General features: G+C 43.8%; 2 protein-coding genes and 1 pseudogene across 3 annotated transcripts; all 3 read left to right on the forward strand.

Annotated features, from left to right (window-relative positions):
• Window positions 1-4,653: 4,653 nt before the first annotated feature.
• On the forward strand, window positions 4,654-6,097 carry LOC106846218 (late cornified envelope protein 2A-like). Its single transcript, XM_044758139.2, has 2 exons — window positions 4,654-4,776; window positions 5,522-6,097. The coding sequence occupies exon 2, from the start codon at window positions 5,544-5,546 to the stop codon at window positions 5,883-5,885; it is 342 nt and encodes a 113-aa protein (XP_044614074.2). The 5' UTR covers window positions 4,654-4,776; window positions 5,522-5,543; the 3' UTR covers window positions 5,886-6,097.
• A 4,622-nt stretch (window positions 6,098-10,719) lies between these two features.
• LOC123280664 (late cornified envelope protein 2A-like) lies at window positions 10,720-10,966 on the forward strand (annotated as a pseudogene).
• Window positions 10,967-20,593: 9,627 nt separating this feature from the next.
• On the forward strand, window positions 20,594-25,531 carry KPRP (keratinocyte proline rich protein). 2 transcript variants are annotated; one of them, XM_014865005.3, is made up of 2 exons: window positions 20,594-20,628; window positions 22,077-25,530. In XM_014865005.3, the coding sequence occupies exon 2, from the start codon at window positions 22,105-22,107 to the stop codon at window positions 23,716-23,718; it is 1,614 nt and encodes a 537-aa protein (XP_014720491.3). In that variant the 5' UTR covers window positions 20,594-20,628; window positions 22,077-22,104; the 3' UTR covers window positions 23,719-25,530. The 2 variants fall into 2 exon arrangements, with proteins under 2 accessions (XP_014720491.3, XP_014720490.3); XM_014865004.3 differs by lacking the exon at window positions 20,594-20,628 and adding an exon at window positions 20,689-21,826 and having other exon boundaries at window positions 22,077-25,531.
• Window positions 25,532-27,996: the final 2,465 nt, after the last annotated feature.

Consider the following 27,996-nt stretch of genomic DNA (forward strand, 5'->3'; position numbering starts at 1 on the left):
CAAATCAACTTAGGCTTGGATCGTAATTAGTGAAGAAACTAATCAGAGTTTGTTTACACAGCCTTCTCTGCCCTGAATTCCCCATCTCTGGCGATAAGGATGTCTCGCTACCTCCTGGTGCAGGGAGGGTAACTTTCACATAGGGCATTTATTTACTGCTTTCTGGGGCACAAAGGAGGGTCAGAGTATCTTTCTTGTACTGGCTGTTTCTTAAGTAACTTCAATTCAAAATAATCAATATACCAAAGTGGCACAATTTGGGAAGGCAAATGTTGCTTCCCTACACCTGCCATTCCTTATGACCATCATAAGTTGGAACATCTGCTCTGCAGGGGCGACCTCAGATGTGGTGTCTCTCCTGGTATGTATGTACGTATGTATGAATGCATGTATGCACGCATGCTTTACGTATGAGCTGTGCTTCACTCTATAACCTGGACTTTAAAAAAGAGGCTATATGAGAGTAGGAGCATGCAGAGATGTCTGAGATTGGGAGTCAAGGATGGGGCTAGGGGAAGCCAGATAGAACTGCATTTGGATTTCATGAAGAAGAGGAACTCTTCCCACAGAAATTTCCCGGATCTTTGTGTGTTGCCCATTATGTGTGATTTATGTCGCTCTCTGATGGTTGCATTTCCCTTAAGAATGAAAAGAATCCATGTGCTTGTTTATGAAAAATAGTGTCCAGTGAATTAGCATTCTTTCCTGTGGCCAGACTTGGAAGGAAGACTGCAGGGAAAGCGTTGGGATGTAATACGGCTTTATGGTAAAGAGTGCAGGCTCTGAAATTAGGACGCCTGGGTTTCAATCTCTGGTCCACCACTAATTTTTTGGGCGAGCTGCTTAACCTCTTTTTGCCTCAGTCTCCATCTACACTTGCATAATCTGAATAATAATGGCACATTATTTAGTATGTAAAGATTAGATGAGACATAGCATGTAAAGTGATTAGACAGGCCCTGGCGAACAGTAGGTGTCCCATAGATGTTATCTGCGATTATTCTTGCCTGCAGCTTGAGAGGAGAAAGGGTCAGACAACAAAGAGTCATCTCCATCCAGTGATCCAGATGTGGATGCAGACTTGGAACAGGAGCCCAGAAGTCACTGAGAATATCTACCTTTGCCCTTGATCCTGTCGATCTCCAGCCACCTCCCTCTCAGGCTCAGTCTCTCTGCAAAGCAGGTGTCAGTAGAGCTGTGTTCTTTCCTATTTTAAGTCATTTCTTCTTTTAGGGGGAAACTTAGCAAGGTGAGAACATAAGTAAGCCTCAATTACTATAGATGCTGATGTAAATAACCAGTTATTACAGTTAATAATCAGAAGCGTGGTTGAAATCTGTAGATGAATTTTACTGTTGCTTGCAGGGTGGGGAAGGATCAGTGAACGGCTCTGATCTTCATTCCCGTTGCACAGACTGTGCTGTAAGCATCAGAATTGTCATACGAGGTCAGGCCTGTGGGCCAGACAACACAGAACTTGGGTTTTCCCAGTATATAACCAAGGAAGAGGCAAGGACAGAGCATGGTTTTGCTCCTCCCATCCCCTCAAAGGATTGAAGATACAGCCCCAAATAGAGGAATCTGTTATGAATCTATCATACAGCCGTGGAGTTGTGCAAATTTTTCTATACGAAATCTTTATTTTCAATCTTTATCAGCTCTTAGTGTTAAAATATCTTTGAAGGAGCTTAAAGAGCCATTGCATTTCTTTGTGGTATGCCAAATGGAAAGATTTTTCTTGAGGTATGATTGACAAGTAAAAACTGTATATATTTAAGGTGTGCAACATGATGTTTCGATAAACATATACTGTGAAATGATTACCACAATCAAGCTAATTAACATATCCTTTACCTCACATAGTTATCATTTGTTGTTTTTGTGTGTCTGTGTATGGTGAGAACATGTAAAATCTACCCTCTCAGCAAATTTCAGGAATACAATATTATTAACTACAGTCGCCATTCTGTATAGTAGATCCTTGGAACTTATTCATCTTTTGTTTTGTTTCAATCTAAGAGACAATCAAGGAGGAGGGGGAAGCGGCCCTAGAGATTAAGTTACTGTACCAAACATTGGTTCCCAAACTTGGGAGTTCCCAGGGTGAAATCTAAACTGGCCTGGGAACTCTGGAACGCAGAGGGCAAGGAGAGACTGAAGAAAGAGGCAGACCACTCCACGTGCTAGGTGGCAATTTTAATAAGCAAAGGAGCTTACATGCGAGGCTTGTCTTGGGTGGCCGCAAGAGAAGTCGATCTCCGCATTCACCCACCAGAATGCGTGGTACTATGCTCAGTGCTTTACAGGCAATATCTCATTTTATGTTTACAGATGAGGAGTGTTTTGTGTATATATATCATAGTGTGTGTGTATATATATATATATATATACACATATATATACTAATATAGTATATTTACTATGATCACTAATTTGCAGACAATGAAACTGTAGCTTATAAAATATAACTTGCTTAAAGTAGAGATGCCAACTTAAGTCTTTTTGACCCCCAAACTTTCCTTTTAAACTAATGTCCTGAAATACCTCCTATTCATCTTAGTGCCTTCTTTTCTTTCAATCCTCTGTTCCTCCAATGTCAGCTCCAGCCTCTCTTGACTGGAAGTATGATTAAGGACAGTATCATCATCACTTTCATTAATTGTCATTGGCTTTTGAACAACTCTTTCATAAAAATCCCAGTCAGGGGCCGGCCCAGTGGTGTAGTGGTTAAGATCACACACTCTGCTTCAGTGGCCCAGGGTTCTCAGGTTCAGATCGCAGGTGTGGACCTACACCACTCATCAAGCCATTCTGTGGTGGCATCCCACATACAAAATAGAGGAAGATTGGCAAAGATGTTAGCACAGAGCCAATCTTCCTCACAAAAAAATAAAAAAGAAAATCCCAGTGCAAATCAAGGTCTCCCCTCTTTGAACTGCTGTGGTTTTTTGAATCAGCACCACACATCTCAAGCCAATTTGACGTCCTGACCTTATTTTGACTGCTATGTATAACACTAAAATGGTGCTTTCTTCATTCAGTTTTTTTCTAATTCGTTACTTATTTATCTCTTAAACTTCTTGAAATAATGATTTTTGTTTATATATATTATTCCTTTCCAAAATTATTATAAAGTAATTTTAGCCCTCAGCATTAAAACTTTTATTTCTGAAGTCATCAATGCCCTTAAACTTGCCAAATCTAATGCATTCAGTCTATACAGTGTTTGACAAGGTGGGCACCCTCTCCCTTTTCGAAATTTCTTTCCTATTTTTCCAAAATATCTTGGTTTTCTCCTGATTTTTCCAGCTAGGTATCTCAACTTTGTTAGACTCCTAAATTTTTACATCTCCTTTGCCAACCCATTAAAAGTTGGAATACCCCCAAGATTCTGTGCCTAGTACTATCTCGTCTTGTGTGTCTCTCTTTTTTCTCAGCCTGTGTGCTTTTCTACAGTGATCTTATCAACTTGCACAACTTCAAGTGGTTATTTAATTACCAGGGAACCAATCCAGTACGTGTTAGGCAGTGCCCCTCTATACATGCATATTAAACCCTGGCAAACCCCTATCGGGGGACTTCTCTGTTCTCTAAAAAACGCCCCGACTATGACGTCAGCTCCTTAAAGTTAGTGATAGTTTCTTATTCACAGCAGTTTAACCCTGTGTTTGCTAATTAGTTGATATTCAAATAATGGCAACTTAAAGAAATTCACTTCTGTCTTAATTTATTTCTCTTCTCTATAAGTATCCACCTATAGAATGTGATAGCTCAATAACACACCTCCTCTAATTCACAATCACTTCCAGCCCTCACCTAAAACCTTGAAGCAAAAGTCTCTGAGAACTTCCAAGCTCCTTCATATCTCAAGTCTGCCCCGTGCACCCACTGCCCTCCAGGGACCATCAGGCCCTCGAGGCCTTTACTTTCATGACCCCTGTAGATTCCTCCTGGTCCACATTCAGCACACCTGGTTTTATTCCCACAGAGCTATACTCTCAATAATATAGTTCTCAGGAACTAATTTTCTGTGTTAGTGGAAATACCATTACACTTCCCTGGGAAACCGTCTTGCTACAAGGGACTCTGGAAGCCAGCAGGCTGCATGCTACTGCCTGAGTCTGCCTCAGTGTCTCAAAAACAACTGCCGTCCTCTTTCCTGATGTGCATCTTAAATTTATTGTGCCAGATGCTGTACCACACACACGTAATACAGAGATGTGTAAAACATGTACTGCTTTCCAAGGGTTCTGAGTCTAAATAGACACGAGGGAAGACTGTGAGGCTGCACTGAGGTAAGAGCTATGAGGAGCATGAAGAAAGGATGAAGCTCATGTGGCGTGTAACTCCCAGGTCATTGCTGACAAAGTCATCCTCCAAGACCGTCAGCTCCTAAAGCAATCTGTGTCATCTTCGTGTCTTTCATGTCTTGCAAAATTCTGGGCCTGAGATAGACAATACATATTTATTGAATTTGTGAATGAGTGAATGCGTGCAGCTGGAATGGCTGGCCTGCAGCAGGCCTTGGGGGAGGGTATCTGGGCGGTCTTTGGCTTCTGGGATTCCTCTTGGCCCCGTGCAGGGAGCTCCTGGAGCCCCAGGGCTGGGAGGCTGAGGAGAGCCACCTCATCCCAGGTTGTGAAAGTGACTGTTCTGCATACACAGGCTGTGCCTCATTCCTGGGAAGACACCAGGCCCAGGATAAAAGGGCTCCAGTGCTAAACTCCTCAGTCCTCAGCGCTGACAGTGACAGCTCCTGCCTCCTCCACTGACCCGGTGAGTGCTTGGCAAAGGAGGCTCCAGGGGCAGGACTGCAAGGAGAGCAGGGCAGAAGAAGGGAGGGAGAGAGAGAGGGGTTACCATGGGGTGTGGGGGTGGGAGTGGGAACATGTGAGGGATTCTGTAACTTGCAGATGCTCCTGGTCCAGGCTTCTCTTTATAAAGCCTGTCAGGACATCCTCTCTTGATCTCTCTTGGTCAAGTAAGTATCTGGTGCAAAGCGAGCCATGGGGCTGGGGATATTCTAGGTTAGGGAGAGAAGGGCAACAAGAAGACCCGCTTTGTGGGCCATGGGAAGGAAGAAGAGGAGAAAGAAGAAAAAGCAGCAGGCAGAGGTTTGAACTGCTAAGATTTGAGCCATCAGTGTCTTTCCCTCTCATTCTCCTCCGATAACTGTGCTCAGAGATGACAAATATCCACCGAAATGTTTAACAATGACTGATCCATCCTGGGAAGGATTCTGAATTATGGCCAGTGATGTTTCCAAGTGTCTGGGAGGCCTCGCATGGGGCTGACTTCAGGGCCCATGTAGGAAGATGATCAGAATCTTGGACTGAGAAAGAACAGAAATGGGGAAAGCGAGCTCTACTGCAGTGAGCTGCACTTCCCGCCAGTTTCCAGATTCTGTTTATGATCTTGGTCATGAAGCAGCTTGTCTTGGGTGAGGAGTTAGTGAAATGCAGGGTAAAGGACACATCTGCTTCTCACTTGCATGCTGATGACTTTTTACATTTCTCCCTAGGGTCACTGACTTCTTCCCTAAAATGTTCTGCCAGCAGAGCCAGCAGCAGTGCCAGCCTCCTCCCAAGTGTCCCACACCTAAATGTCCCCCCAAGTGCCCACCCCAGTGCCCAGCCCCATGTCTACCTCCAGTCTCTTCCTGCTGTGGCCCCAGCTCTGGGGGCTGCTGTAGCTCTGGGGGAGGGGGCTGCTGCAGCTCTGGGGGTGGTGGCTGCTGCCTGAGCCACCACAGACGTCGAAGATCCCACCGCCGCAGACAGCAAAGCTCTGACTGCTGTAACAGTGGCAGTGGTCAGCAGTCTGGGGGCTCCAGCTGTTGTCATGAGTCGGGGGATTCTGGCTGCTGCTCTGGGGGCTGCTGCTGACCTACACCATGAGAACTTTCAACAAGCAGAGCTGGAAGACCAAAGTACTGAAGACCCACCCCAACCTGCTGCTCTTCCTCCCTCTTTTCCTGTCTTCTGTGTCCTGCAGCCTGATCCACTGAAATCTTCCAAAGGAATCTTTTGCATTTCCCCTAAAAATTTCCAGGCCCATCTTCTTATGAATTACAAACAATAAAGCCTTCTCCATTAAGCCTACCTGCCTCTTGCTTATTTTTGCCAGCAGCACCCCTACAGGTCAGTGTTAGCAACCTGGGTCCCCACCCTGCCTTGCCAGGGACAGAAACCTGGCTCAGGAGTGGTGATCAACTGGTCAGTGTGTACTCACAGGATGTCCCTGGAAAGATATCAGTTGACCTTTCCTGCACACAGAGAGGACCACTCTAATTTTCAGTTGCCAGTTGAGGATGTTCACCTCCCATGGGTACACTTGAGTTTTCGCCTCTACTATATTTTTTTTATTAATAATAACAATGACAACTCCTAATATTAAGTGAAGAATTAAAAAATGCTGGAACTGTACCCAACAACTACAACCTGGAAGCAAGTCAAATGCCCATCAGATGGAAGAAGGAGGAGGCGTTGTTAGACACTCACATGCGGACTGTGATTCAGTAATCCACAGAATGGACTAAAGCAACACAAAGCACACAAATAAGTGAAAAAAAGCACTTCCCAAAATTTTACTGACAGCGTGATACCCTTTTTATAAGTTAAAAAACAGTAAAATATATCCTTTTTGGCTGTTGTGCATATGACTATGAAATAGAAAATGAGATATGGATACAAAATTTTTTTGAATGATAAATACTTTGGTGGGGAAGAGCTGGGGTAGTTGTGTGGGGTAGGAACATGTGGTTGAAGGTGGGTTGTTGTTAACATCCTAGCTTTCATTTTGGTGGGTCCTCTGTTCTTTCTATATTGTTAAAATGAATGAGGGAGTGAATGAACAGATAGACAAATCAACAAACTAAATAATTAAGTGGTCTACGCATGGATCAATGATGACAGTGTGTCACGGTTCAAGAACTTCTGATTTCTCCAATTCTATACATTTAAGGTCCTGTTTTTCCAAAAAATGTGTTACAATCCTTAACTTACATAATGTTCTCATTTTATTCTCACAACTCTTTAAAATATATAATTTTGATTCCCCATTAATTTTATAAATAAGGAAATTAAGTTTCACAGAAGTTAAATAATTTGCCCAAGTTCACACAGTAAGAACAAAGCCAGACCTTTGTCAGTATCTTGAGTCTTTCACCTCTGCTCTCTTCTCTTCTCTCTTTCTTCTCACCTCTCCTGGGCAAGCGTATCTACTTCTGTGACATCAGTCAACACTCTTATGCTGATGGCTAAGAAGTTCCTTCTAGAGTGGCTTCATTGACCCCTCAATCTAAAATAAACCCCTTGTCTCTCAGGCACATCATGCTGCTTCATTTCTTCATTTTACTTATCACTAACAAATTGTTCCTTATTTATTTACTTTTTTTGTGCCCTTCTCTTCCCACTTTAACGTAAACTTTTTGAGAGTGCAAACCTTGTTATCCTGTCCAGTGTCATCTTTCCAGTATCTAGAATAGAATATTGTGGTTGCGTGAAAACTGTCCTTCGGCTACGTAGCTCCTAGGTCAATATGCAAAGTCCATATGTGTTTCCTGAACTTTAGATTGATTCATTTGGCTGTCTTTCAGATTTTACCAATCAAGGGTTCCATTCTTACCTCAAACTCAAAATTCAAAAAATAAAACCCATTCCTAATCCTCCGTTCGTCAAACCCCTTCTCTGTTGATTTCCAACTCAGTGAATAGCACCATCTGCCTAGTTCGGAAACTGAAAACATCTTGGATTGTTCTCTCTCTTGTAACCCCCATCTCCCCCATCTCTTGGGTGTTCATTGGCCAATGACAGGCTGAAATGTCATTAAAATAAATGATACTCAGGCAAAAGTCTAAGAATATTTTTTTGTGAAATAATGATTATTTCAGTTTAAATAGTCATTTTAGGTGTTTTCGTACATTATTGGAAATTATCTCTCATTGTTGATGTGTATGCATTGGAGACATATGTATTATCTCAATAAAATTCTAGTTTGTGTCCCTGAGTTATTAACTTCTCTTTACTTAGTGTACTCCTCTGTCAAAAAGGGCTAATAAAATCACGCAAGTGATAGGGTTGTTGTGAGGGTTAAATGAGTTAATACATGTAAATACACAGCTTAGGACAGGATAATAACATTTTGCTCTCAGGTGACACAAAAACCCCAGGAATACATTTATTCCACAGAGTGAGGACTTTTTGCCATCACCATCATGATCACACTTATCTTCATCGCTAACATCAACATCATCACCATGATATGACCACTCCCATCAATGATCTTTGTTCTTTGAACCAACTTGGTAACTAACCCAGCCCACATTATTCACTTCCTTTCTGAATATCTAAAGTTCCAGCAATCAATTCCACACATTCCGTACTCAAGTGAGTACTGTCTTAATGGACTTTATGTTTTTGTCTTTGTAAGCTCAAGAAATGATGATTTTCTTATCTCTGTCCTTTCTAATTTCTTACAAAGTTGTCTTTCATTTCTCAATTATTTACCACTCTATTAAGCCCATTCTTTGATAGAATGATTATAAAAGGGCTTCTGCTGTCACATCTCTGAAATCAGTCTCTCTAAGATTACTATTGATGTCCTAACAACCAAATGGAGTGGGCTCACTGGGGCATGATGATCGTCTTCTCCTTAGAACTCTCTCTTTCTTTGAATAATAACACACATTTTAAAAATCTTTTTCTTTCTTAGGCTAATACTGACTATTCCAATGCAGTGTCCATTCTCTTTGCTCATCTGCTATCCCTTAATGAAGTCTTGGGGCCTTCAGTTCTCTTTGATCCCTGTGAGCGTGATGACGTCATCCTTGCCGTAGAATCAACTAGGTACCATATTCCTCTCCAGTCTGAGTTCCATGCCCTCCCCTAAGCTCCAATAGGACCCAGGGCTTAGGTCTAACAATGAAGTCACGTTTCCTCATCTGTCTTCCACACTGGCTTGTGACAGCCTTCAAGGCAGGGACATTTATCCGTGTATTTTGAGTACTTAGTAGAGTGCCCATTCCAATGTAGAACACAGCACATATCTGCCTAATTAGGTCTACTTGTCTCTAATTTCAGACGTCAATAAGGCAAAAATATGTATTTTCACATATCTAAGTATTGCCTACCCTCATACTTGGCCTTAAAATCAAAGTTCAATGGAATCTCCTATGAGTAAATGGCAACATTTGTCATTTATCTTTTGCCTCCCCTGCCCTCCATTTCATCCTATTATAGCACTGACTATTCATCCCTTAGGCTATCTCCTGCCCTTCACTTGGCTGTCCCTTGAGTCTCCTTCCCTAGTCAGTGACCTGAGCTTCAACCCCTTTCCTGGGCTGCTTACACATTCCCACACTCCTTTGGAATTTCATTCCCTCGGCCTGTGCTCTCATTAGATAATATTCTGACCATTGACAGATGATGACATCCAAGGTCATGTCCCATTTGACCCAGTGTGTGCTCTCATAAGGGTACTTCCAGAGCCCAAAGAATGGATTGAGACTGAGTCACAAGCTTCTACCTTGGGTCCTAAAATACAGTGCCTCATTCATTAGTTAGTCAATCAGTATCATTAACTATTTTCTTCTTCATACTTATCCCCATTCTGTTAAACGCAATTTCAGGGGAAATGGAGATGAATAAAGTCCAGTGCTCACCAAATTCTCCATCTGGAAGAGCAGAGAGACATGCAAATGGACATGTCATTGTTCTAAGATAAGAGCTATTAGGAGCCCAATATGGGTCACAGGGCCTCTTACAGCACATAGGAAATTGACTTATAGTGCATTGTATACATGAATGTCCTCAAGGAAACCTGGCTGATATTTATGACAACAGCATCTTGCAAAATTCTGGCCCTAAGACAGACAATACGTATATATTGATTTAATGAGTGAATGCATGCAAGTGGAATGGCTGGCCTGCAGCAGGCCTTCGGGGTAGATATCTGGGCAGTCTCTGGCTTCTGGGATTCCTCTGGCCCCATGCGGGGAGATCCTGGAGTCCTAAGTCTAGGAGTGTGAGGAAACACCTCATCCCAGGTTGTGAAAATGACTGCTCTGCATACACAGGCTGTGCCTCACTGCTGGAAAGACACCAGGCCCAGGATAAAAGGGCTCCAGTGCTAGACTCCTCAGTCCTCAGCCCTGACAGTGACAGCTCATGACTCCTCCACTGACTGGGTGGATGCTTGGCAAAGGATGTTCTGGGACATAAGACTGCTAGGAGGGAGGGGCAGAAGAAGGCAGGGAGAGAGGAAGGAGTCACTGGGGGTCAGGATGTGAAGGATCCTGCAAATGCAGAGGTCTTGGTTCTCAGTATCATCTTCTAATTTATTCTTTGGAAAAAAAATGTTTTTGGATATGTCCTACCCCCATCTGACATCTTTGAGATTAAGGGTCAGAAAATGACTGCATTACCTTGTTTCTTTGGGGACAAGAAGGTTTATGTAGGAGTGATTTTGGAGCCCACATAGGGAGATGGTCAGCATACGTCACGGGGATCAAAGTGGACTGAGAAGAGGGAATATTTATCAAGGTTTGTCTTCCTCCAGATCAGATTCCAAATTGCATTGTAGGACTTGGTTCATGAACCAGTCAGTTGTAGAAGGTCGGTTTCTATGAAATCCAGGGGAAAGAAAATAATGAGAATGAATCCTTGAGATTGTGCGCTGATTTCTTTTTGTTTCTGTCAGGCTAACTGAACTCTTGCCAAGATGTGCTGCCAGCAGAACCAGCAGCAGTGTCAGCTCCCTCCCAAGGACCCTCCAAAATAACCCCCTAAATGCCCGCCCCACTGCCCAGCCCCATGTCTCTCTCCCATCTCCTCCTGCTGTGGCCCCAGCTCCCAGAGCCACCACAGGTTGTCTTTTCCACAGGCACCAGCACCAAAGCTCCGACTGCTCTGAGTGTGAGCCTTCAGGGGGCTCCGGCTGCTGCGGTGGCTCTGGGGGCTGCTGCTGACAGGGATCTTGCCCACAAAGGAGCAGGAATGGGACGACCCAAGTAACACGGATCCTTCCTCTGAACTTTTCCTCTCCTCACACCCTTTCTTCTGTTCTGGAGTTTAAGATGCTAAAAATGAAGTCTTCTCACAGGCCTCATCCCTGTGCTCCCCACAAACGCCCCGTCCCCTAACCCAGCCGCCCCAGCCTTGGAATCATTAAGCCCTAAATCCCACCACAGGAAAAATAAGGTTTCTTCTTCCAGCACTTCTGCTCCTTGCCCTTGATGATCTGACACACAGCAGCACCTCCCTGCCTGACCCATGCGGATCACTGCTTCTCCAGGCACAGTTGCCCAATTCAGTTCCAGACATCCCAGGGAGCAAGCTGTTTTGTCCAGACAACCCCCAGGACGGTGACCCAGAGCAAGTTCAGTGACCTTGTTCTTGAATTTGGAAAATGGACCTTCTTCCCTCCTGTCAGTCCCAGGGTTGGGCACTGGAAACGCCACACATGTGTAGGGGCAGTGGCTCTCATGCTGACTATGATTTCTATTAATTCAAAGACTGTTCATAATATTGAGCATTTTTAATTTTTATAACATTCTTTGATAAATAAGCAAGAAAAACACAATCGACAGAATATATACATGAAGATACAGAGATTCAAAGAGGCCACAACATAGAGTACAAAGGACAGCTGGGCCCAGAGCGGGAAGCTCCAGTGTCTTACTTTTTAAGTTATTTCTAAAGTCACGTGATCAGGCCTACATGATTTCCTACGTAGAATAATTTTGGCTCATTGCAAACTGTTTCATAAATGATTATTTTTCCATTGGGTGAGCATCATGATATACTAAAAACAGCTGTAACATTAAGTAATAATAATAATATAATGATGGTAATAACAATAATAGCCTTTATTGAGGGCCTATTCGTGGCTTGACTCTTCACACACCTTTTATTTAGCCTTTACAACAACCTGTGTGGCAGAAATTGTTTCCATGTTATATATGATGAAACTCACCAAGGCTCAGAGAGAGTACATGATTGCTCTGCCCCACAGCTGGCTGGAGGAGAGCCATAGGATAAGCCCAGGCCTGTCTGTCCCAAGATAGCTTACTTACCATTTCCCTAGGGCACTCAGCCTCCTAATTGCTGGTTTTACTTCTTGAGATCAAATGGGATAGAGTGATGATTGTGGCTGAGGGGACCTAATACCGGCATAGGGTCAACAATCCATTTCCTGGGTTAAGACAAACAGTCTGCACACCTGTGCCCCTGCTTCTGCCCCAGCTCTCCCGCGCCGCCCCTCACAGGGCACCAGAGTCTGATCTGGTCACACTTCTGCTTAAAATAGTGGCCAGTGATCTGAGGATGTGGACCCCCGGTGGCCCCTTCCTCCTGCTTGCACTCACTGGCCGCTCTCAGTTCTATGAACGTGCCACACTCCCTCCTGTCCCCAGTGCTTCTCTTTGCACATGCCACTCCCTCATTCCAGCATGCTCTTCACACTCTTCTGCTCCTACTTATCCTTCAGATCTCAGCCCCACATCCACTTGTTCAGGAAAGCCTTTGCTGGTCTCCCTGGCCAGGTGAGCTCTCCCCCATTCTGTGAGTTCCCAGCCCTCAGCAGCTCTCATCGCTCTGTGGACTCTCCTGTCAAATGCTAATCAGGGATGCCACTGATGATTTATCTGTGTGGCCCTTTGATTAATATTTGTCTCTCCACTTCACCAAAATCTCTCTAAGAACAGGGGAAACACTTGTTTGTTTGCTTGTTATCTTACCATTGTATCCACAGGGTGCAGCATAATGCTTTTTACACAGTAAATACCCGATAGCTGAATGAATCAATGCACGCGTGGGACAAAAAAGAGTCAGTATCATCAACCTTATCACCATCTTCCTTTCAATCTGTATCAGTGTTGAAATATCTTTCTTAATTGTTCCAGCCCCATGGGACATACATATAGTAAAATATATTGGTAGTCTATCTGAAATTGAAATTCAACTGGGCATCTTGTACTTTTATTTGCTGAGTCTGGCAACTATACCAGACACTTGCCTTTTTGTGCTGTGCACCACACAATCTCATGTTTAGAGGCTTGCAGTCCCATTCTCCCACTAATTATGTGTGTGGCTTGTTCTCCTGAGTGAGAAGGTAAAGCCTTTGGAAGGCAGTGCCTCCTTTCTATGCTCCTACTCTGTGCTTCCATCGGCTGGAGCCCTCATTGCACTGTTTACGAGCAACTGTTTATGTATTTTCCTTATGAGACTGTCAGCTCCCTGAGGGAAGAGGCTGTGAGTAGCTCCTCAGAGTGTTTGTTGAGTGAATGGATGATGACTGTTCTTAATTCAGTTCTAGGAATCCGGTAGGTAATCTGTACTTACCTGTTGAGTGAACAGGATTTAATAAGCTCCACTTCGTGAACTAAGGTCTTATCCATTTGGTGTGGAGCATTTGAAATAATGACTATTAATAGGGAAGACGTAAACAAGTAGTCATCGCCAAGAGGAATACACTGTTTCCTTGGGTTACAGGTCAGCTTCCAGGGAACACGTCAGTCTGGGTGATTTGTATTCCAAGATGCTTAGGGAAGATGCCTGACTGAGGTTCAAGAAGAGACTGATCCCTAGGGATGTTGTAAAAGGTATCATGTGTGGCAGAGACGTTGTAATTCTATGGTTCATGAATGTGATTTAGGTTTGACCAAGATTTAAGGGTATATCCCTACACATGTGTGTGTGATATATGCAAATATCACAAGATGTATGCATACATGCCTAGACACACATACAAATGCATATGTATCATCTTTACTGAGACATAATTAATATACCATGCAGTTCATCCACTTAAAATTTATAATTCAATGTTTTTGGTATATTCACAGAGCTATGTAATCACCACCACAGTCTAATTTTAGAATATTTTCATCACCCAAAAACCAAAATCCTCTGGCCATTAGCAGTCACATCCCATCCCCCTGAGTCCTGCTTTCTGTATCTACAGAACTGTCTATTCTGGACATTTCATACAAATGGAGTCATAGAATATGTGGTCTTTTGTGACTGGCTTTTTTCACCTAGCATAATGTTTTAAAGGTTCATGCATGTTGTACCATGTATCAAAATTCATTCCTTTATATGGCCAATTCATATTCCATTGTATTGATATACCACATGTGTTTATTCATTCCTCAGTTGCTGGACACTTGGGTTGTTTCTGCATTGTGGCTATTGTGAATAATGTTGCTAGGAAACATTCATGTACAAATTTTTGAGTGAATGTTTTCATTTTACTTGGTGGGATTTTCATTTTGCCAGGAGGGGGATTGGTAGATCATATGGTCAATTTCTGTTTAACTTTTGAAGAACCGCCAAACTGTTTTCCACAGTGGCTGTGCCATGTACATTCCCATCAGCAATGTATTCAGAGTTCCAGTTTCTCTATACTCTCCCCAACACTTCTCGTTGCCTATATTTTTTTCTTATAGTCACGCTAACGGGTATGAAGTGGTATGTCATTGTCATTTGGCTCATCTTTTCATGTGCTTGTTAGCCATTTGTGTATCTTGTTTGGAGAAATGTCTGCTCAGATCCATTGTCCACTTTTGAATTGTGATTTCTTTTTAATATTGGGCTGTAAGGCTTCTTTCCGTATTTTAGATACAAGTCCCTTTTCAGATAGATGATTTGCAAATATTTTCTCGCATTCTGTGGGTCAACTTTTCACTTTCTTAATAGTATTATTTACAGCTCAAAAGTTTTTAAATTTTTATTAAGCTCAATTTACCTATTTTTTACTTTTCTTACTTATGCTTTTGGTGCTGTATCTAGGAAACCATTGCTTAATCCAACACCATGAAGATTTACTCCTAAGTTTTCTTCTAAGAGTTTTATAGTTTTATAGTCTTATATTTAGGTATCGATCTATTTTGAATTACTTTTTGTATATGGTATGAAGAATCATATACTTTAACCTTAAGTTTACTTATATATTCTTATGAGCAATCTATATAATCTTATTGTACAAATTTCTCTTCTCATCTTTCCATATCACGTATCTAATGCTGACAACGTCTATCATCATAGTCTTATATTTATTTATCCATTTCTTTCATTGTTATACCACAATCTATAGTTTTATCTCTCTTTCTCTTTTTTTCTAACTCTATCTCTATAATTTGAATTTAATATTAGGATCAGAAATAACTTCAGAATTTATCTAGTCCAATTGAGATTCAGAGAATTAAAGTGATTTGGCTGGAGGCCACACAACTTTTAATGTCTTCTTTGTGTTGATGAAAGAGATTTATAATGAATAAAGTCATTGTGCAATAATAAATTAAGCTCAATATTAAATTTAGGCAAAAATATATATAATAAGGTATCAAGTCTCTAACCTGGAAGGCAGTTTATCTTTGAAACCTACAGCGAACAAATAATTCAAACATAAAAAGTTAACCTGTATCTTTATATTCAATTTAATAAGTGAAATCTCATCTTCTTTCTAGCCAACTTATGTCTACTGAAGTTGTTCCTGGTATCCTATCCGACCACTAACTCTTTTAATTGACCCCTGGGACTTATTACTAGACTGATTTTCATTCAACAAACACTTAACGGGCACTTCCTAGGAAGCTGCCTTTCTGCTAGACATAGTCTTCTGCCACCAAGATGCTCATCATCTCGTGAAGAAACCAGACACATCAGCCAAGAAGTGCAGTATTTGTAGGTTCTATAAAAGACGACTGTTGGGGGGGTCCCAAAGTGGGTCCTTTTACCTGGGGTGGTGGTGAGAGTAGAGCCTGGTAAGGCAGATGGAGACATTGGTGTTTGAGCTAAATACGATGGAAATATTAGTAGATGTTTAGAATACAAAAGGACTAGGGATGGGTGGGGAGAGAGGAGCAGGAAAGAGCATTCTGAGAAGAGAAAAGTATTCTTAGAAAAGGCATTTGAAATGAAGCAGCAGCTTATATTGAGAGTAATTGTGAGGAGTAGGATGTAGCAAAAGGCTTCTTAGTAACTGAAGACAGATTGGCATTTGATGTATCTTTACCAATAATCCCCCTTTACTCTTGTCTAGTACCCAATAATTGATAACCTAGTGATGCTATATTGATTACATTTTATGAGACTGAGCATCCATTTAAGCAGGACTCTCCATTTGCTATGGTGGCAATTGTCTGAGAGTTTACTATGATTAAAAAAGTAGTTGGTTTAGTTCTGCACTAAACTCAGAATATTATTTTTATTGTATGTGTTGTAAGAGAGCTGGCAAGCCTTTCAGAGGCCCCAAATTCTCTGTACAAGCAGAAGTACCATTTGCTTAGCCTAGTTTTTATTCTGCCAATGAAACATGCACATATTACTACTTAACTGAAGAAACATCATCAAATTTGCAAAATGTAAAAAGAGTTAAAGTGGATATATAGCTTTACTTTGCGTCATTATACCCACTCCTTTGTTTCCACACATTTTCCATTTATGCATTTCCAACTCCAACCTCTCTCTGTATCCCTCTATGTCTTGACATCTCCTTGCATGTGCATTCAATGTTCTCCATCATTATCCTTATTGTGTTTGCTTTCTCTTTTATCTTTTAATGCCTCTGTTAAAGGTGGTTGCAAACAGAATTGGAGAGCTCTTCTGCTCTATCTAGTATCAACTTTTCTTTGTTCTCTCTGACACTGTCTTTAGGTGTCCTTGTTTCTTCACCTGCTAAACAGCCATGTGCTGACAATCTGTGATACTATTTTTTGCCTTTACCTTTACCCTAGTTGACACATAGGTATTATGTGGTTTAAATATGCATCTGATTTATTGAAGCTGGGCTTAAGGAGGAAAACTCAGTGGTATCCTAGTGACAGGGTAAAACAGTGACTACTTCAATTTTTGAGGGTAGAGGTCACAAGACCATAAGAATTCATCAGGAAAGATTAGAAGATAACTCAGATGACAAATATTGTCTCCATTTCAGGGAGGAGACCTGGGACCTCTGACTATTATAGTGATGGGAGGGGGACTAAAATGAAGATTGTGAAATGACATGAAAGGAGAAGTCTCTTATTGAATCTGTTGAAAACATACATCTCTGCAAACAGAGGACAAGTATTTATGTTCTAGCTCTCAGGATCAGGGCATCCCTAAGACACCAGTAAATTCCTTTTAAGGTTCAGCAAGCCAGGGCCCCAAAGGATCTCATACTACAGTAAAAAGGATCTCATAGTACAGTAAAACATAGAGTGCCTCTCTGAGTATCTGTAACTCAAGATAACTTCACGTCATTATATATCTACTTCCAGAGGCTTCTATTTCTAGACAACGAGCTATGAATCCTGGTTCTGCCATTTTCAAGCTTGGGACCTATAACAAATTGCTACCTCTTTGAACTTTTATTTTCTTGGTTATAAAATAATGATAATAATATGTGCCCCAGGGTTCTTTTCTTTTTTTTTTTTATTAACATTAGCACCTGAGCTAACAGCTGTTGCCAGTCTTCTTTTTTTCTTTCTTTCTTCTTCTACTTCTCCCCAACCACCCCCCCGCCCCCGCCCCAGTACATAGCTATATATTCAAGTTGTAGGTCCTTGGCTTTGCTACGTGGGATGCAGCCTCAGCACAGCTTGATGAGCGGTGCCATGTCCGCGCCCAGGATCCAAATTGGTGAAACCCTGGGCCACCGAAGTGGAGCACTCGAACTTAACCACTCGGGAGGGGGCCGGCTCCCCCACAGGGCTATTTTAAAGAGCAAGGGAGTTAATATATGTCAAATTCTTAGCCAAGTGACATTTATGCAGAAAGTGCTCAAGGAATCATCTCTAGACTTATGTGTGTTCTTCAAGTTGCCTCCATCTCTTTCATTAAGGCGTTCGTATATACTGTGATCCCTGTGCCTCTAAGTATCCTTCACATAATCTATTCAACTTCCAGTTTGCACCTTTTACACTTCTGTATTTTTTTAAAATCTGTAACTTCATCTCTATTTTTGCTCTATAGCTCATTATACCTATCTTAATTTTTATATTTTTTGTAGATATCTATATACTAGACTCTCTTTTGATAGCTTTATATCAATTTTGTAAATCACTAGATTTTTGTCACTTGTTCCTAGATTTATATCATTATATTTCTGGCTATGTATATTTCAACCTACAGGGTTTTCTAAATAGCCCCATATATTTATAGATACTGTTGAAAACTCTAACACCTAGCCTCATTGTCATATTACTTTCTGGGCCCTCTCCTCTGACCCTTCTCCCACTTCTCTTTGTAAAAAACAGGAAGCAGGAATTCACAAGGGTTGCAGCGCTCTTTGGTCTCTGGAGTGGACAATATCATTTCTTCTCCAGTGGTTGAAGATGTGGAAACCAAGCCCAGTTTCATGCCATCTTTCCACTCATCTATCCATCCATTTATCAACAGACTCATATTGTCAGGAATCTAAAGATACAAAGATGAACAAGATAGAGATTGTCCCTTCAAGAAGTACACATTCTATCAAGAAATGAGTGGGAGACACAAAGCTAATAGGATTCAATAATTTGTATTCTGATGGGGTCAGCTGGTCTATGTTTTCTGTTTTCCTTCTCTACTGATTTCCTGACTATCTTCTAGGCCAACCTCAAGCCCAGGGCTATCCAAGTTCAGAGCACCTTGGCTGAATTGTGTGATGAGAGGAATAATTTCTCTGTTGTAATGGAAAAAGTCCTGGTCTGGGACCAGAGCTACCTGGAGTCTTGTCTCTTCAAGGCAGTCATTTGCTTTAGGTCCCCACAGGTTCATTTGTCTGGGATTCAGAGTCCTCTTCTGTAGAATGACAGGGTGGGACCGGACTATTCCTGGGGGTCTTTGTAGCTCTCATCTTCTGAAGGTCTACGATCCTACTCAGGTTTGGAATGGTATCTGGAGAATCCTTTGGAATGAGTGATAGGATCCAGAATTCCTACTCTGAAGTCAGGTTGATCTGGGCAGACTTCCCCATAGGAGGGATTTCGTAGACATGATTGGCATGTGCTCTGTAGGTCACAAAGCACTTTCATACCATTATCTGATTTTATCTTTGTGAGAAACTGATGAAGCATCTTCACTGCCATCTTCATATGAGGAAACTAAAGCCCAGAGAGCTAAATGGCGAATTAAGTGCTAAGTACTTTCGATTAGTTATCTCACTTTAGATTAATTACCTCATTTAATTCACACAATAATCCTATGACTTTTCTAATTCTTCTTCTTCCTCATTTCATTCTTTCTCTTCTTCTTTATTCTTCATCCTTCTCCTCTTTCTCTTCCTTCTTCTTCTTCTTTCCATTTTTTTTTTCCATTTTATAGATAAGGAGGCCAAGGCTCATGGAGGTTAAGTAGCTTTCACCTCATTAGCAAGTACTAGAGCTCCGATTAAATCACAGATCTGTCTTAACGGAAATCTCTGCTCACAAGCTTGGTCAGAATCTTAAATGCCTCTAGGGGCTGGAGGGTTACATAAACAAATGAAATGACCCAGGAGGATGGATTATTTCACTTTCCTTTAATTTCACCAAAGAAAAATAAGACCACAAGTAAAATAATGAAAGGGAATTCACACTTTACATTTCATTGTAGATATAGTAAAAAATGATGGAGAATTGTAGAACATAAAAGTATATCTCCTATCTAAGAAGGACAGCTGTAAATCAGGTTGATGGAAGGTAGGCTCACCTAAGCCAGAAATTTTGATTTTAGAAGAAAAGTTAGATATCTGGAATCTTAAGTAAAATTTCTCTATTTCTAAATACCAAAGATTACTTACAAATTTATGTAGGCAACAGATAAAAAGTTATCCCATCTTGTCTGTATCTGGTTCACAGGATGCCAGTTTATTATTTCTGTCCTGCACTGCGCTGTTTTCAAGGGCCACTCCATAGCATTAGCTGAGCACCTGCTGTAAAGCCATCAGGCTACCCAGCTCAGGACTGGGATGCAACAGCCAGCCATCGATCCAGCTGCGCCTGTTGCTTGTGGTTAGCATTTACTGTGAGCAGATGTTCGATATTTTGAATATCATTCTTGGCTGGATGCTTTTGTATAAAATAATTGTCTTAGTCCTTACAACAACTCAGGAAAGAAAACTTAATTCTCTTCATTTTGCAGATGAGTAAATTAATACTCAGGTAGGTTTTAACACAGCTGTAAATAGCCAACCTGGAATGTTAGACTCAGCTCTGACCCAATGTTCTCTTCATTCTGTAGAGTTGCCTCGCTCTTTGAGGTGATTTTAATTGCTTTGAGTCAGGAAACTTATCCTCTTTTGTATCTATCTGATTAGAATCTGAGACGAGGAGGAAGGTAGGGGCCTGGAGAGAAGATACCTTTGCCACCCCTCATCATCCCCACCACCAGATCTGCTAGAGATGTAAAAGAAACCAAGAGGGTGGAGAAAGAGGAAGAAAACAAGAATCTGCTCCTTCATAGTCCAGAAGTGTCAACACTGGGGCAGACACTCCTGTACTCTGTAGGTGACTGCAACAACAAGCATATAGGGAGGGGACCAGCTGCTGGAATGCCAATTTGGGTGATGAGCCAGGCAGATGCCAACGAATTGTCTCATGGTCTAAGCCAAACCCAGAACCATTTATATAAAGACAGCCCTCTGTCCAGACACCTCAGCCTGAATGACTGCTTGCCTGTGAGGAGGGTGAGTCTAAACGTTTGGTACTGGGATTGGGATGGGGATGATGCTCAGGGGTACCCAGATTCACAAGGGTGAGGCATAGTGAGGGGAGAAACTGGGAGCAGGGGAAGAGCAGTACATCTGCCTGAGAGAAAAGTCTAGTGGACTTTTGGAGACATAAGAAGAATATCCATGGAGTTTGTGTGAAGAACTGGGTCACAGAAGTCAGCATATTTGCCTTTGATAACATGGCTTCATCCTCAGGTACCATTTTCCTTCATCAGGACCTCTCTCATTGGAAAATATGCATACGTAATTTACACTTTGTGACCAGAGTTGTGTGTAGGAGGGTTACTTTCCCCAAGGGCATATGTATTTAGATATCCTGCACAAAAGGAGAATGGAAGGCTTTGCCCTTTATTAGAAGCGTTTTCAGCATTTCAGAAGTTTACTGAGAACTGTTTTGAGCTAATAGTCAAATCAGCCCTCCTGCTGTGCTGGTTTCTTGGCTGCCTGTACATGAACAGGCAGATTTGGGGAGAGGGCGCAAGAGTGTGGACTGCCCTCTGCTTCTCCCTGGCTAAGTGTGTTGTTGGTTAGTATGCCTGCACCCACCTGATTGTAATGTTTCTGCTGAGTAGAGCTTTACATGGGGCTGAATGTCAGTCTTGGAATTTAGGAAGCTTGTATTTTCTGGATTATAACCACACCCTGCCTCTCAGAAGGGCCAGGGGGAAAATATTTCTGGAGCTAGCCAATTGTATCACTTCAGGTTATTAATGACAGCAACCTCCCTGGGCAAGTTGTCATGTTGGTTCTGAGCCTTTCCAAAGCTGACATGTTTTGCATATGTCCATGCAGGCCTGTTTAAACAAATTCACCCAAAAAGATTGAATATAGAGACACAAATGTTTCATGTTGGGTTTGAGCTGCCCAATAACTGACTGGATCCTTCACTTTCCAATAGATGCTCGAAGTGCAGACTATTCCAGAGTGCTTTTTCCCATCTGTGCATTTTTATATGTTTGTACATATCTGTGTGCTGCCAGCACGCGTGTGTGAGGATGTCCAAGCTCCTGTGAGTGTGGAGTCTCCACTTTGGGCTATGGCCTTGGGAGGACTATGTTATTTCTACTTTCTGCAGAGCTCCCTCTCACCACTTAGGACCTGGGAAAGTGATGGGAATCCTCTTGTCATCAGCAGCCTCTTGTGCTGGACACTGGTATGCCCACTCTCCAAGGGGAGACCCTGGACACCTGCAACCCTGGCTGTGCCTTTGAAACTCCCTTAGGTCAGGACCTCAGTGTGACATTTGTGTGACCTAAAGACGACTAATTTTGAGTTTGATTAACTCAATAAGGTTGAGGGTGGAGGAGGAAAGGTCAGGGAAGAAACAGGGTGTCTTCCCCTAGGTCCTGACGCCTTCTCCCCAACAACTCTCACCCTCCTGACCCTGGTCTTTCTACCCTCAGGTCCCGCCCACCTGCCTGCATCAGAACCATGTGTGACCAGCAGCAGATTCAGTGTTGCCTGCCACTCCCCAACTGCTGTGCGAAGGGTTCCTTCTTCTGCCCTTCCCAGGCCCCCTGTGCCAAGAGCCAGCTGGTGGTCCAAGTCCCTTGTGAGGTGCAAATTGTGGAATGCCCCGCACCATGCCCAGCTCAAGTTTCCCAGGTGAAGTGCCAGGCTCCACGCCAGTCTAAGACGCTACAGGTGAAGTCTCAGGCACCATGCCAATCTGAGACCAAACAGGTGAAGTCCCAGGCACCATGTCAGTCTGAGACCACCCAAGTGAAGTGCCAGGCTCCATGCCAGTCTGAGGTTTCCTATGTGCAATGTGAAGCTCCATGTCCTGTTGAGACCTGCTACGTAGAATGTCCTCCAGTTTGTTACACAGAAACTTATCTGGAATGCCCTATCCAGACTTATATACCGTGTCTAGTTCCTCAGCCTGCCCAGACTTACATAGAGAGTCCCCCAGTGTGCCAGATTGAGGGATTTTCCACCCAGGGCCCATATCAGGGCTCCTACAGCAGCAGCGCCCCCCAGCGTCAGTCCCGGGCTGCATTTAGCGCTTACGCACCCCAATACCAGATCCAGGACTCTTACCGGAGCTTCACCGCACAGCGTCGCTCTCAGAGCACCGGCAGATGCCTCCCTCCTCGCCAGCTGCAGCCTTCTTACCGCAGCTGTTCCCCACCACGACGTTCTGAGCCCCACTACAGCAGCTGCCTGCCATCAAGACGCTCTTCAGGTTCCTATAACTACTGCACCCCACCCCGCCGCTCTGAGCCCATCTATAACAGTGACTGTTCTCGGGGTCCTTCTTCAGGCGGCTCTCAGAGATGCGGACCCAAGTGTCGAATAGAGATTTCCTCCCCGCGCTGCCCCAAGCAGGTTCCCCCACAAAAGTGTTCTGTTCAGATTCCTCCCATAAGACGCTGCTCTGAGAGTTGTGCCTCACGACCCTCCTGGGGTACCTCCTGCCCGGACCTGAGGCCACGTGTAGAGCCGCATCCACTCCCAAGCTTCCGTCCACCCCGGCGTCTGGACCAATGTCCAGAGCCATCACTACCGAGATGTCCACTTCCTGTCCCACGTCCATATCCACGTCCAGAACCATGCATAAGTCCAGAGCCCCGCCCATGCCCTCCACCACGGCAACTTTCAGAACCCTATCTGTGTCCGGAACCACGTCCAGCCCCACGTCATCGCCCAGGGCAGTGTGAGCTTCCAGAGCTACGTCCACGTCCGCAGCCCTGTGAACGCCCAGAACCTGGCCCGCTTCCGGAGCCAGTCCCCCTTCCAGCACCCTGCCCAAGCCCAGAGCCATGTGTGGAGCCTAGGCGCTATCCCAGCCCGTGCTTGGGCTCAAATCCAATTCCATACCCAGAAGACCTAGGCTGCTGTGAGTCCAGTCCATGCCGCCTGGACACAGAGGCCCCCAGCTGTGGCCCAGCTGGTTATGATCAGTGGCGAGAGAGTGGTGCTGGCTGTGGATCTTGTGATGTGTTTCCAGAGCCGTGGGGTCTGGGTGGTGGTGGAGACCAAAGAGGCACTTATGCTGGAGTGAAAGGTGGGGCACCTGCTGGAGCAAAGGGTTCCTATTTTTAAAGGAAGCGTGCCTGAGATGTTCCTGTCTCCTGCCCTGAAAACGTTGCTCCTCCTTTCCTAGGAGCCACAATTTCCAATACGTGCTTGTTTGCATCTCTCCAAAGACATTCAGAGGCTCCCTGCTGCCGAGGTGATGTCCAAACTCCTTTGCATGTCATCTCAGGATCCACACCTGGATATCAGACACCTCTCCAGTCTGACTCCTCCTCTGTACACAGTTCTAGCCAGACCAGTCTGGCCACCGGGCACATCTTGGGTGTTCCTCAGGACATACCTTAGGTGTCTCTGCCTCCAAGCCTCTGCTCATTCTTTCCCACCTGCCTGAACCACTTCTCTGCTACTCCCAGCATCTGAAACCCAATCCATCTTTCAAGATCTCTTCCTTGGAGCCTCTTTTGCTTGCTCCTACCCACAGAAGCCTGTGCTGACTTCCTAGAACTCATTGCCTTGTCCACACCACCCATTTGGCAACTGCTTTGCAACATGTCTTGAATTATTTTTTCACTTTTCAGGTGTGTCTGTCTGACCTTCCCAACTAGGTTGTAAACTCCCATTTGAGAGGAGCCTGAATATTCCTTAAGTCCATGCTTCTCTTGGGGCAGGCAGCTGCTCCGCAAGTCTTGCGAGTTTGCAGCTTGAGCTGTCCTGATGGTCAACCCCAGGACTGGGCACAAGAGGAGACCATGCAACAATAAAGATGATGATACCCTCATAGCCTGTGTCCTGCATACTGCCTTTGTGTTACTCCTTCCTGACTCTCGGGATGAGCTTTTATTTTTTTATTCATTATTTTTCTTCTTGGGTTTATTGCACCTGTGGCTAAGCTTTCCTTAGAAAGACCAGGTGTGCTACTTTGTGGGTTTTCTATCTCCTGTCAGTGTCCCCGGCCCCTGATGGGAAAGGATGAATGAAAAGGCGTGAGTATGAGGAGAAGGGAAGATAACTCTTGCTCCTCAATCTAAGGATAATGGTCTTCAGGCCTGGGTTGGGCAGGTCATCCAGCTCTGGGGCTGTAGTCACAGCCATGTGACCTCTGCGGTGTCAGGGGAGGGGAGAGGGAGTCTGTGGGGACTCTCTGAGATACTCTGCACAGGATGCACTCTTCTTTCTTTCAGAATAAACCATTTGCACTTTTTTTTTGACACAATAGAAAAAGAAGCATCTGAGGCTGACTCTGCATTCCTTCATTGCTCCCAAATCTCGTTAGTCATGGGTGGTCTTGGCAGCATGAAGGTGGGGCTTGGAGAGGCGGAATAGCCAGGATCTGGCTGGAGAATGAGTGTTCCTGAGGAGAGCCTTTCCCCAGAGGGAGAAAGTGCCCTGAGGCAAGCAGGGTCCATGGAGGCTGAAAGGGCTACTTCTGGGAGGATAGCAGGGTCAGCTCTGGCCTGGGCCCCTGGAGGTCTGATCCAGTGCCATATTGCAGAGGGCCCCGCAGCTCCAGCTCCATCGTAGGACACCACAGAATCAGGGTCTGGCTCTAAGTATGTCTTTCCTCTGCCCCAGGGATCTAGTCCTGCAATGTCAGTGGTGGAGACCCAAGAGGTAAAATCCTAGGTTATATAAAGGAAAACTGAGACTTTTTATGTGAAATCCATTCATTCATTTATTTATTGACAAATGTTCATTGCTTACCTGCTAGGAAGGCACTGGTAAAAGGGACAGACATAATCCTTGTTTGCTCCCAGAGATCTTATATCCTAGCACGTTCTCAAAGTGTGGTATCTGGACCAGCAGCATCAGCATCACCTGGGACCTCGCGAGAAATGCAGTACATCACCCCAGACCCACTGAAGCAGAGACTCTGGGAGTGAGGCCCTGAAAGCTGTGTTTTAACCAGCCCTCCAGGTGTTTCTGATGTTCGATAATCTTTGGTTGTTACTAGTTTAGTTAAATATCTTATGAATATTAAATATAAAATATGAATATGTATATGAATATGTGTGTTTGTGATTATATATATATCTCCTCTAATATCCACAATTGCCCGTCACACAGGCATTAGTATCTTGCCCTTTCTCAGAGTTGGAAACCTAAGCACACAGGATTTATGTGACTTGCGTAAGATTTACAGCCAGACTTGATTTTAAGCCTACACTCTTTTCTGCTATACATGGCACCTTTCGTCTCAGTCACAGTCCCTACCTCTTCCAGAGATCTCTTCTGTATCAACCAGTCATTTTTCTAATACAATTTTGGAGTTATCTCATTTATTAAACAGATTATTTTCCTCAGTTCCACATTTACCCTTCTTTTACAATCCAGGCTGCCCTAGGACTGCATCTGCTCTGTGGCACATGCCCCCAGGGGCCTGGCAGGGCCTAGTGGCTCCCACAGGACATCCTTAGGTTTCCATTGCCCAGGACCCTGGGTGGGCGTGAGAAGGCAGAATGAGGAGAGGCTTAGAAGCTCCAGAAAGGGGATTCTCATTAGATCTCTCCCCCTGTTGTCTCAAACACAGCCCTGGACAAGGATCCCCTTGTCTGGAGGATGAGTGGGGAGCATTCCATCCTCTCAAGGTACAGAAGAAGCACAGACTTGGCTGTGAAAGGACACTCACTTCTAAGAAGCCCACCCTCCCCTCCAGCTGGAGGCTATAGGTCATGACACAGGCTCTTTATTGTAATGACCCATGACCTGGACTGTCAGGGATAGATTCTGGTCTCCGGGATAACTAGGCCTGGATATGGAAAGGGACTGGATGATGGTGGGATAGAGGGGTCTCTCGGTGAGTCAGGATAGGGCTGAGCCAAGGAGTCCCTGACAGCCTGGTGCTCTCTCCCAGAACAGGACTGTGCGTGAACCAGCCTCAGTGCCATCTCTGTAGCCAGAGGAGCTCAGGGCCAAACCCTCCTCCTGGGAAGGTAGTCTGAATTGACCTCAAAGGTCCTCCACTTCCTCTGACAGGATGCCCAGCCCTGAGCCCCCAGATAGGCCCACAGTGAAAAGTTACAGCTCATCTATAGCAGCCCAGTGGAAAGTGGCACCAAGAATACATGTGTTGCATGTCCTTTTGTGGGCTTTGCATGTTTCTTTGCTTGTACCTATGTGTCTGTTGCTTCTGTCTGTATGCTTTAAAAGCTTGGGGCTTTAAAAATGTATTGGCAATGGAGACTGTGACCTTGGGATCATGGTTCAACATTGGCTCTGGACGACCCTTCTCAGTCATCCCTTCCACTCCCCACCCTCTACTCTTTCACTCAAAACCTGCCTCCCAGCTCCCTGCCTTTCCTTCTATGGCTACCATTTTAACAAAACTTAAAGTGTCCCTAGGACCAGGGCTGAGAATTCGAATTCCAGAGCAAAAAGGACCATCTACAAAGCCCTTTAAAGATCCTCAAATACCTGCAAGAGAGACACCCTTTTGAATCTCACACTAATCTGAGGCAATACACAATAGCATTGTCTCCATTTCACATTTTGGCAGACTATTGCCCAGAAATGCAACACATGGGCCAAGTCACAAGCAATGTGAGGCAGAGGTGAACCATGCTCCTATGCCTGACATCCAGCCATTTTGCCACCAAATGAGGGCCTGGCTTCCAGAGATGGGGCTTAGTAGTCCAACTAAATGTCAAAGAGATCAGGTCTAAAGATCATGCTTCCCATCTTGGAATCCTGCTTATATCTCTCTTCAATTCTCTGGTCTTTCTTCTTTCTAAAACTCCCTCCCTGGGATTAGCATCCTCACTGTAGAATAAGGGAAATGTACTGGCTGTGTTCAGTGGTGTCTTCCAGACCAGGGGAGTTATCCATAATTCCTCTTTGTCACAGGCACTAGGCTAGGATGAAATGACCTTGGAACACACTTAAAGATGCAGAGTTCCAGGGTCATTCCAGATCTATTAATTTGAATTTCCAGAAAGAGAATCTAGGACTTCCATTTGAAAATTATTCTGATCAGGTGGAGGTAGAAACCATTGCTATATGAATACCCAGCTTTATGAGCTTACTGGATGTCTACAAGGAGGGTTGAAATGAGTGCACATCTGACCACAGCATGAGTAGGATGTGGGCATAGTGGCAAAAATGGAATTGACTGTTAACTGTTTTTTTGTGGGAAGTTTTATGTAATTACCCTGTATACGGAGTCAAATTTTCTACTCCTCAGTCTAGAAGCACCTCAAGACTAAGGAGCCTCTACTTTTCTCTCAGTTAAATCCCCGACTCTACTGCCGCCAAAAACACCCAGAATGGGGATCTTGTGCATTGCTGAGGGAGAGAGGTTGTCTGGTATATGTTACAGATATTTTTACTGGGAGAGGGTAGGCCTAGTTT

Source organism: Equus asinus, chromosome 25 (assembly GCF_041296235.1).
Source record: "Equus asinus isolate D_3611 breed Donkey chromosome 25, EquAss-T2T_v2, whole genome shotgun sequence".
NCBI classification, from domain to species: Eukaryota; Metazoa; Chordata; class Mammalia; order Perissodactyla; family Equidae; genus Equus; species Equus asinus.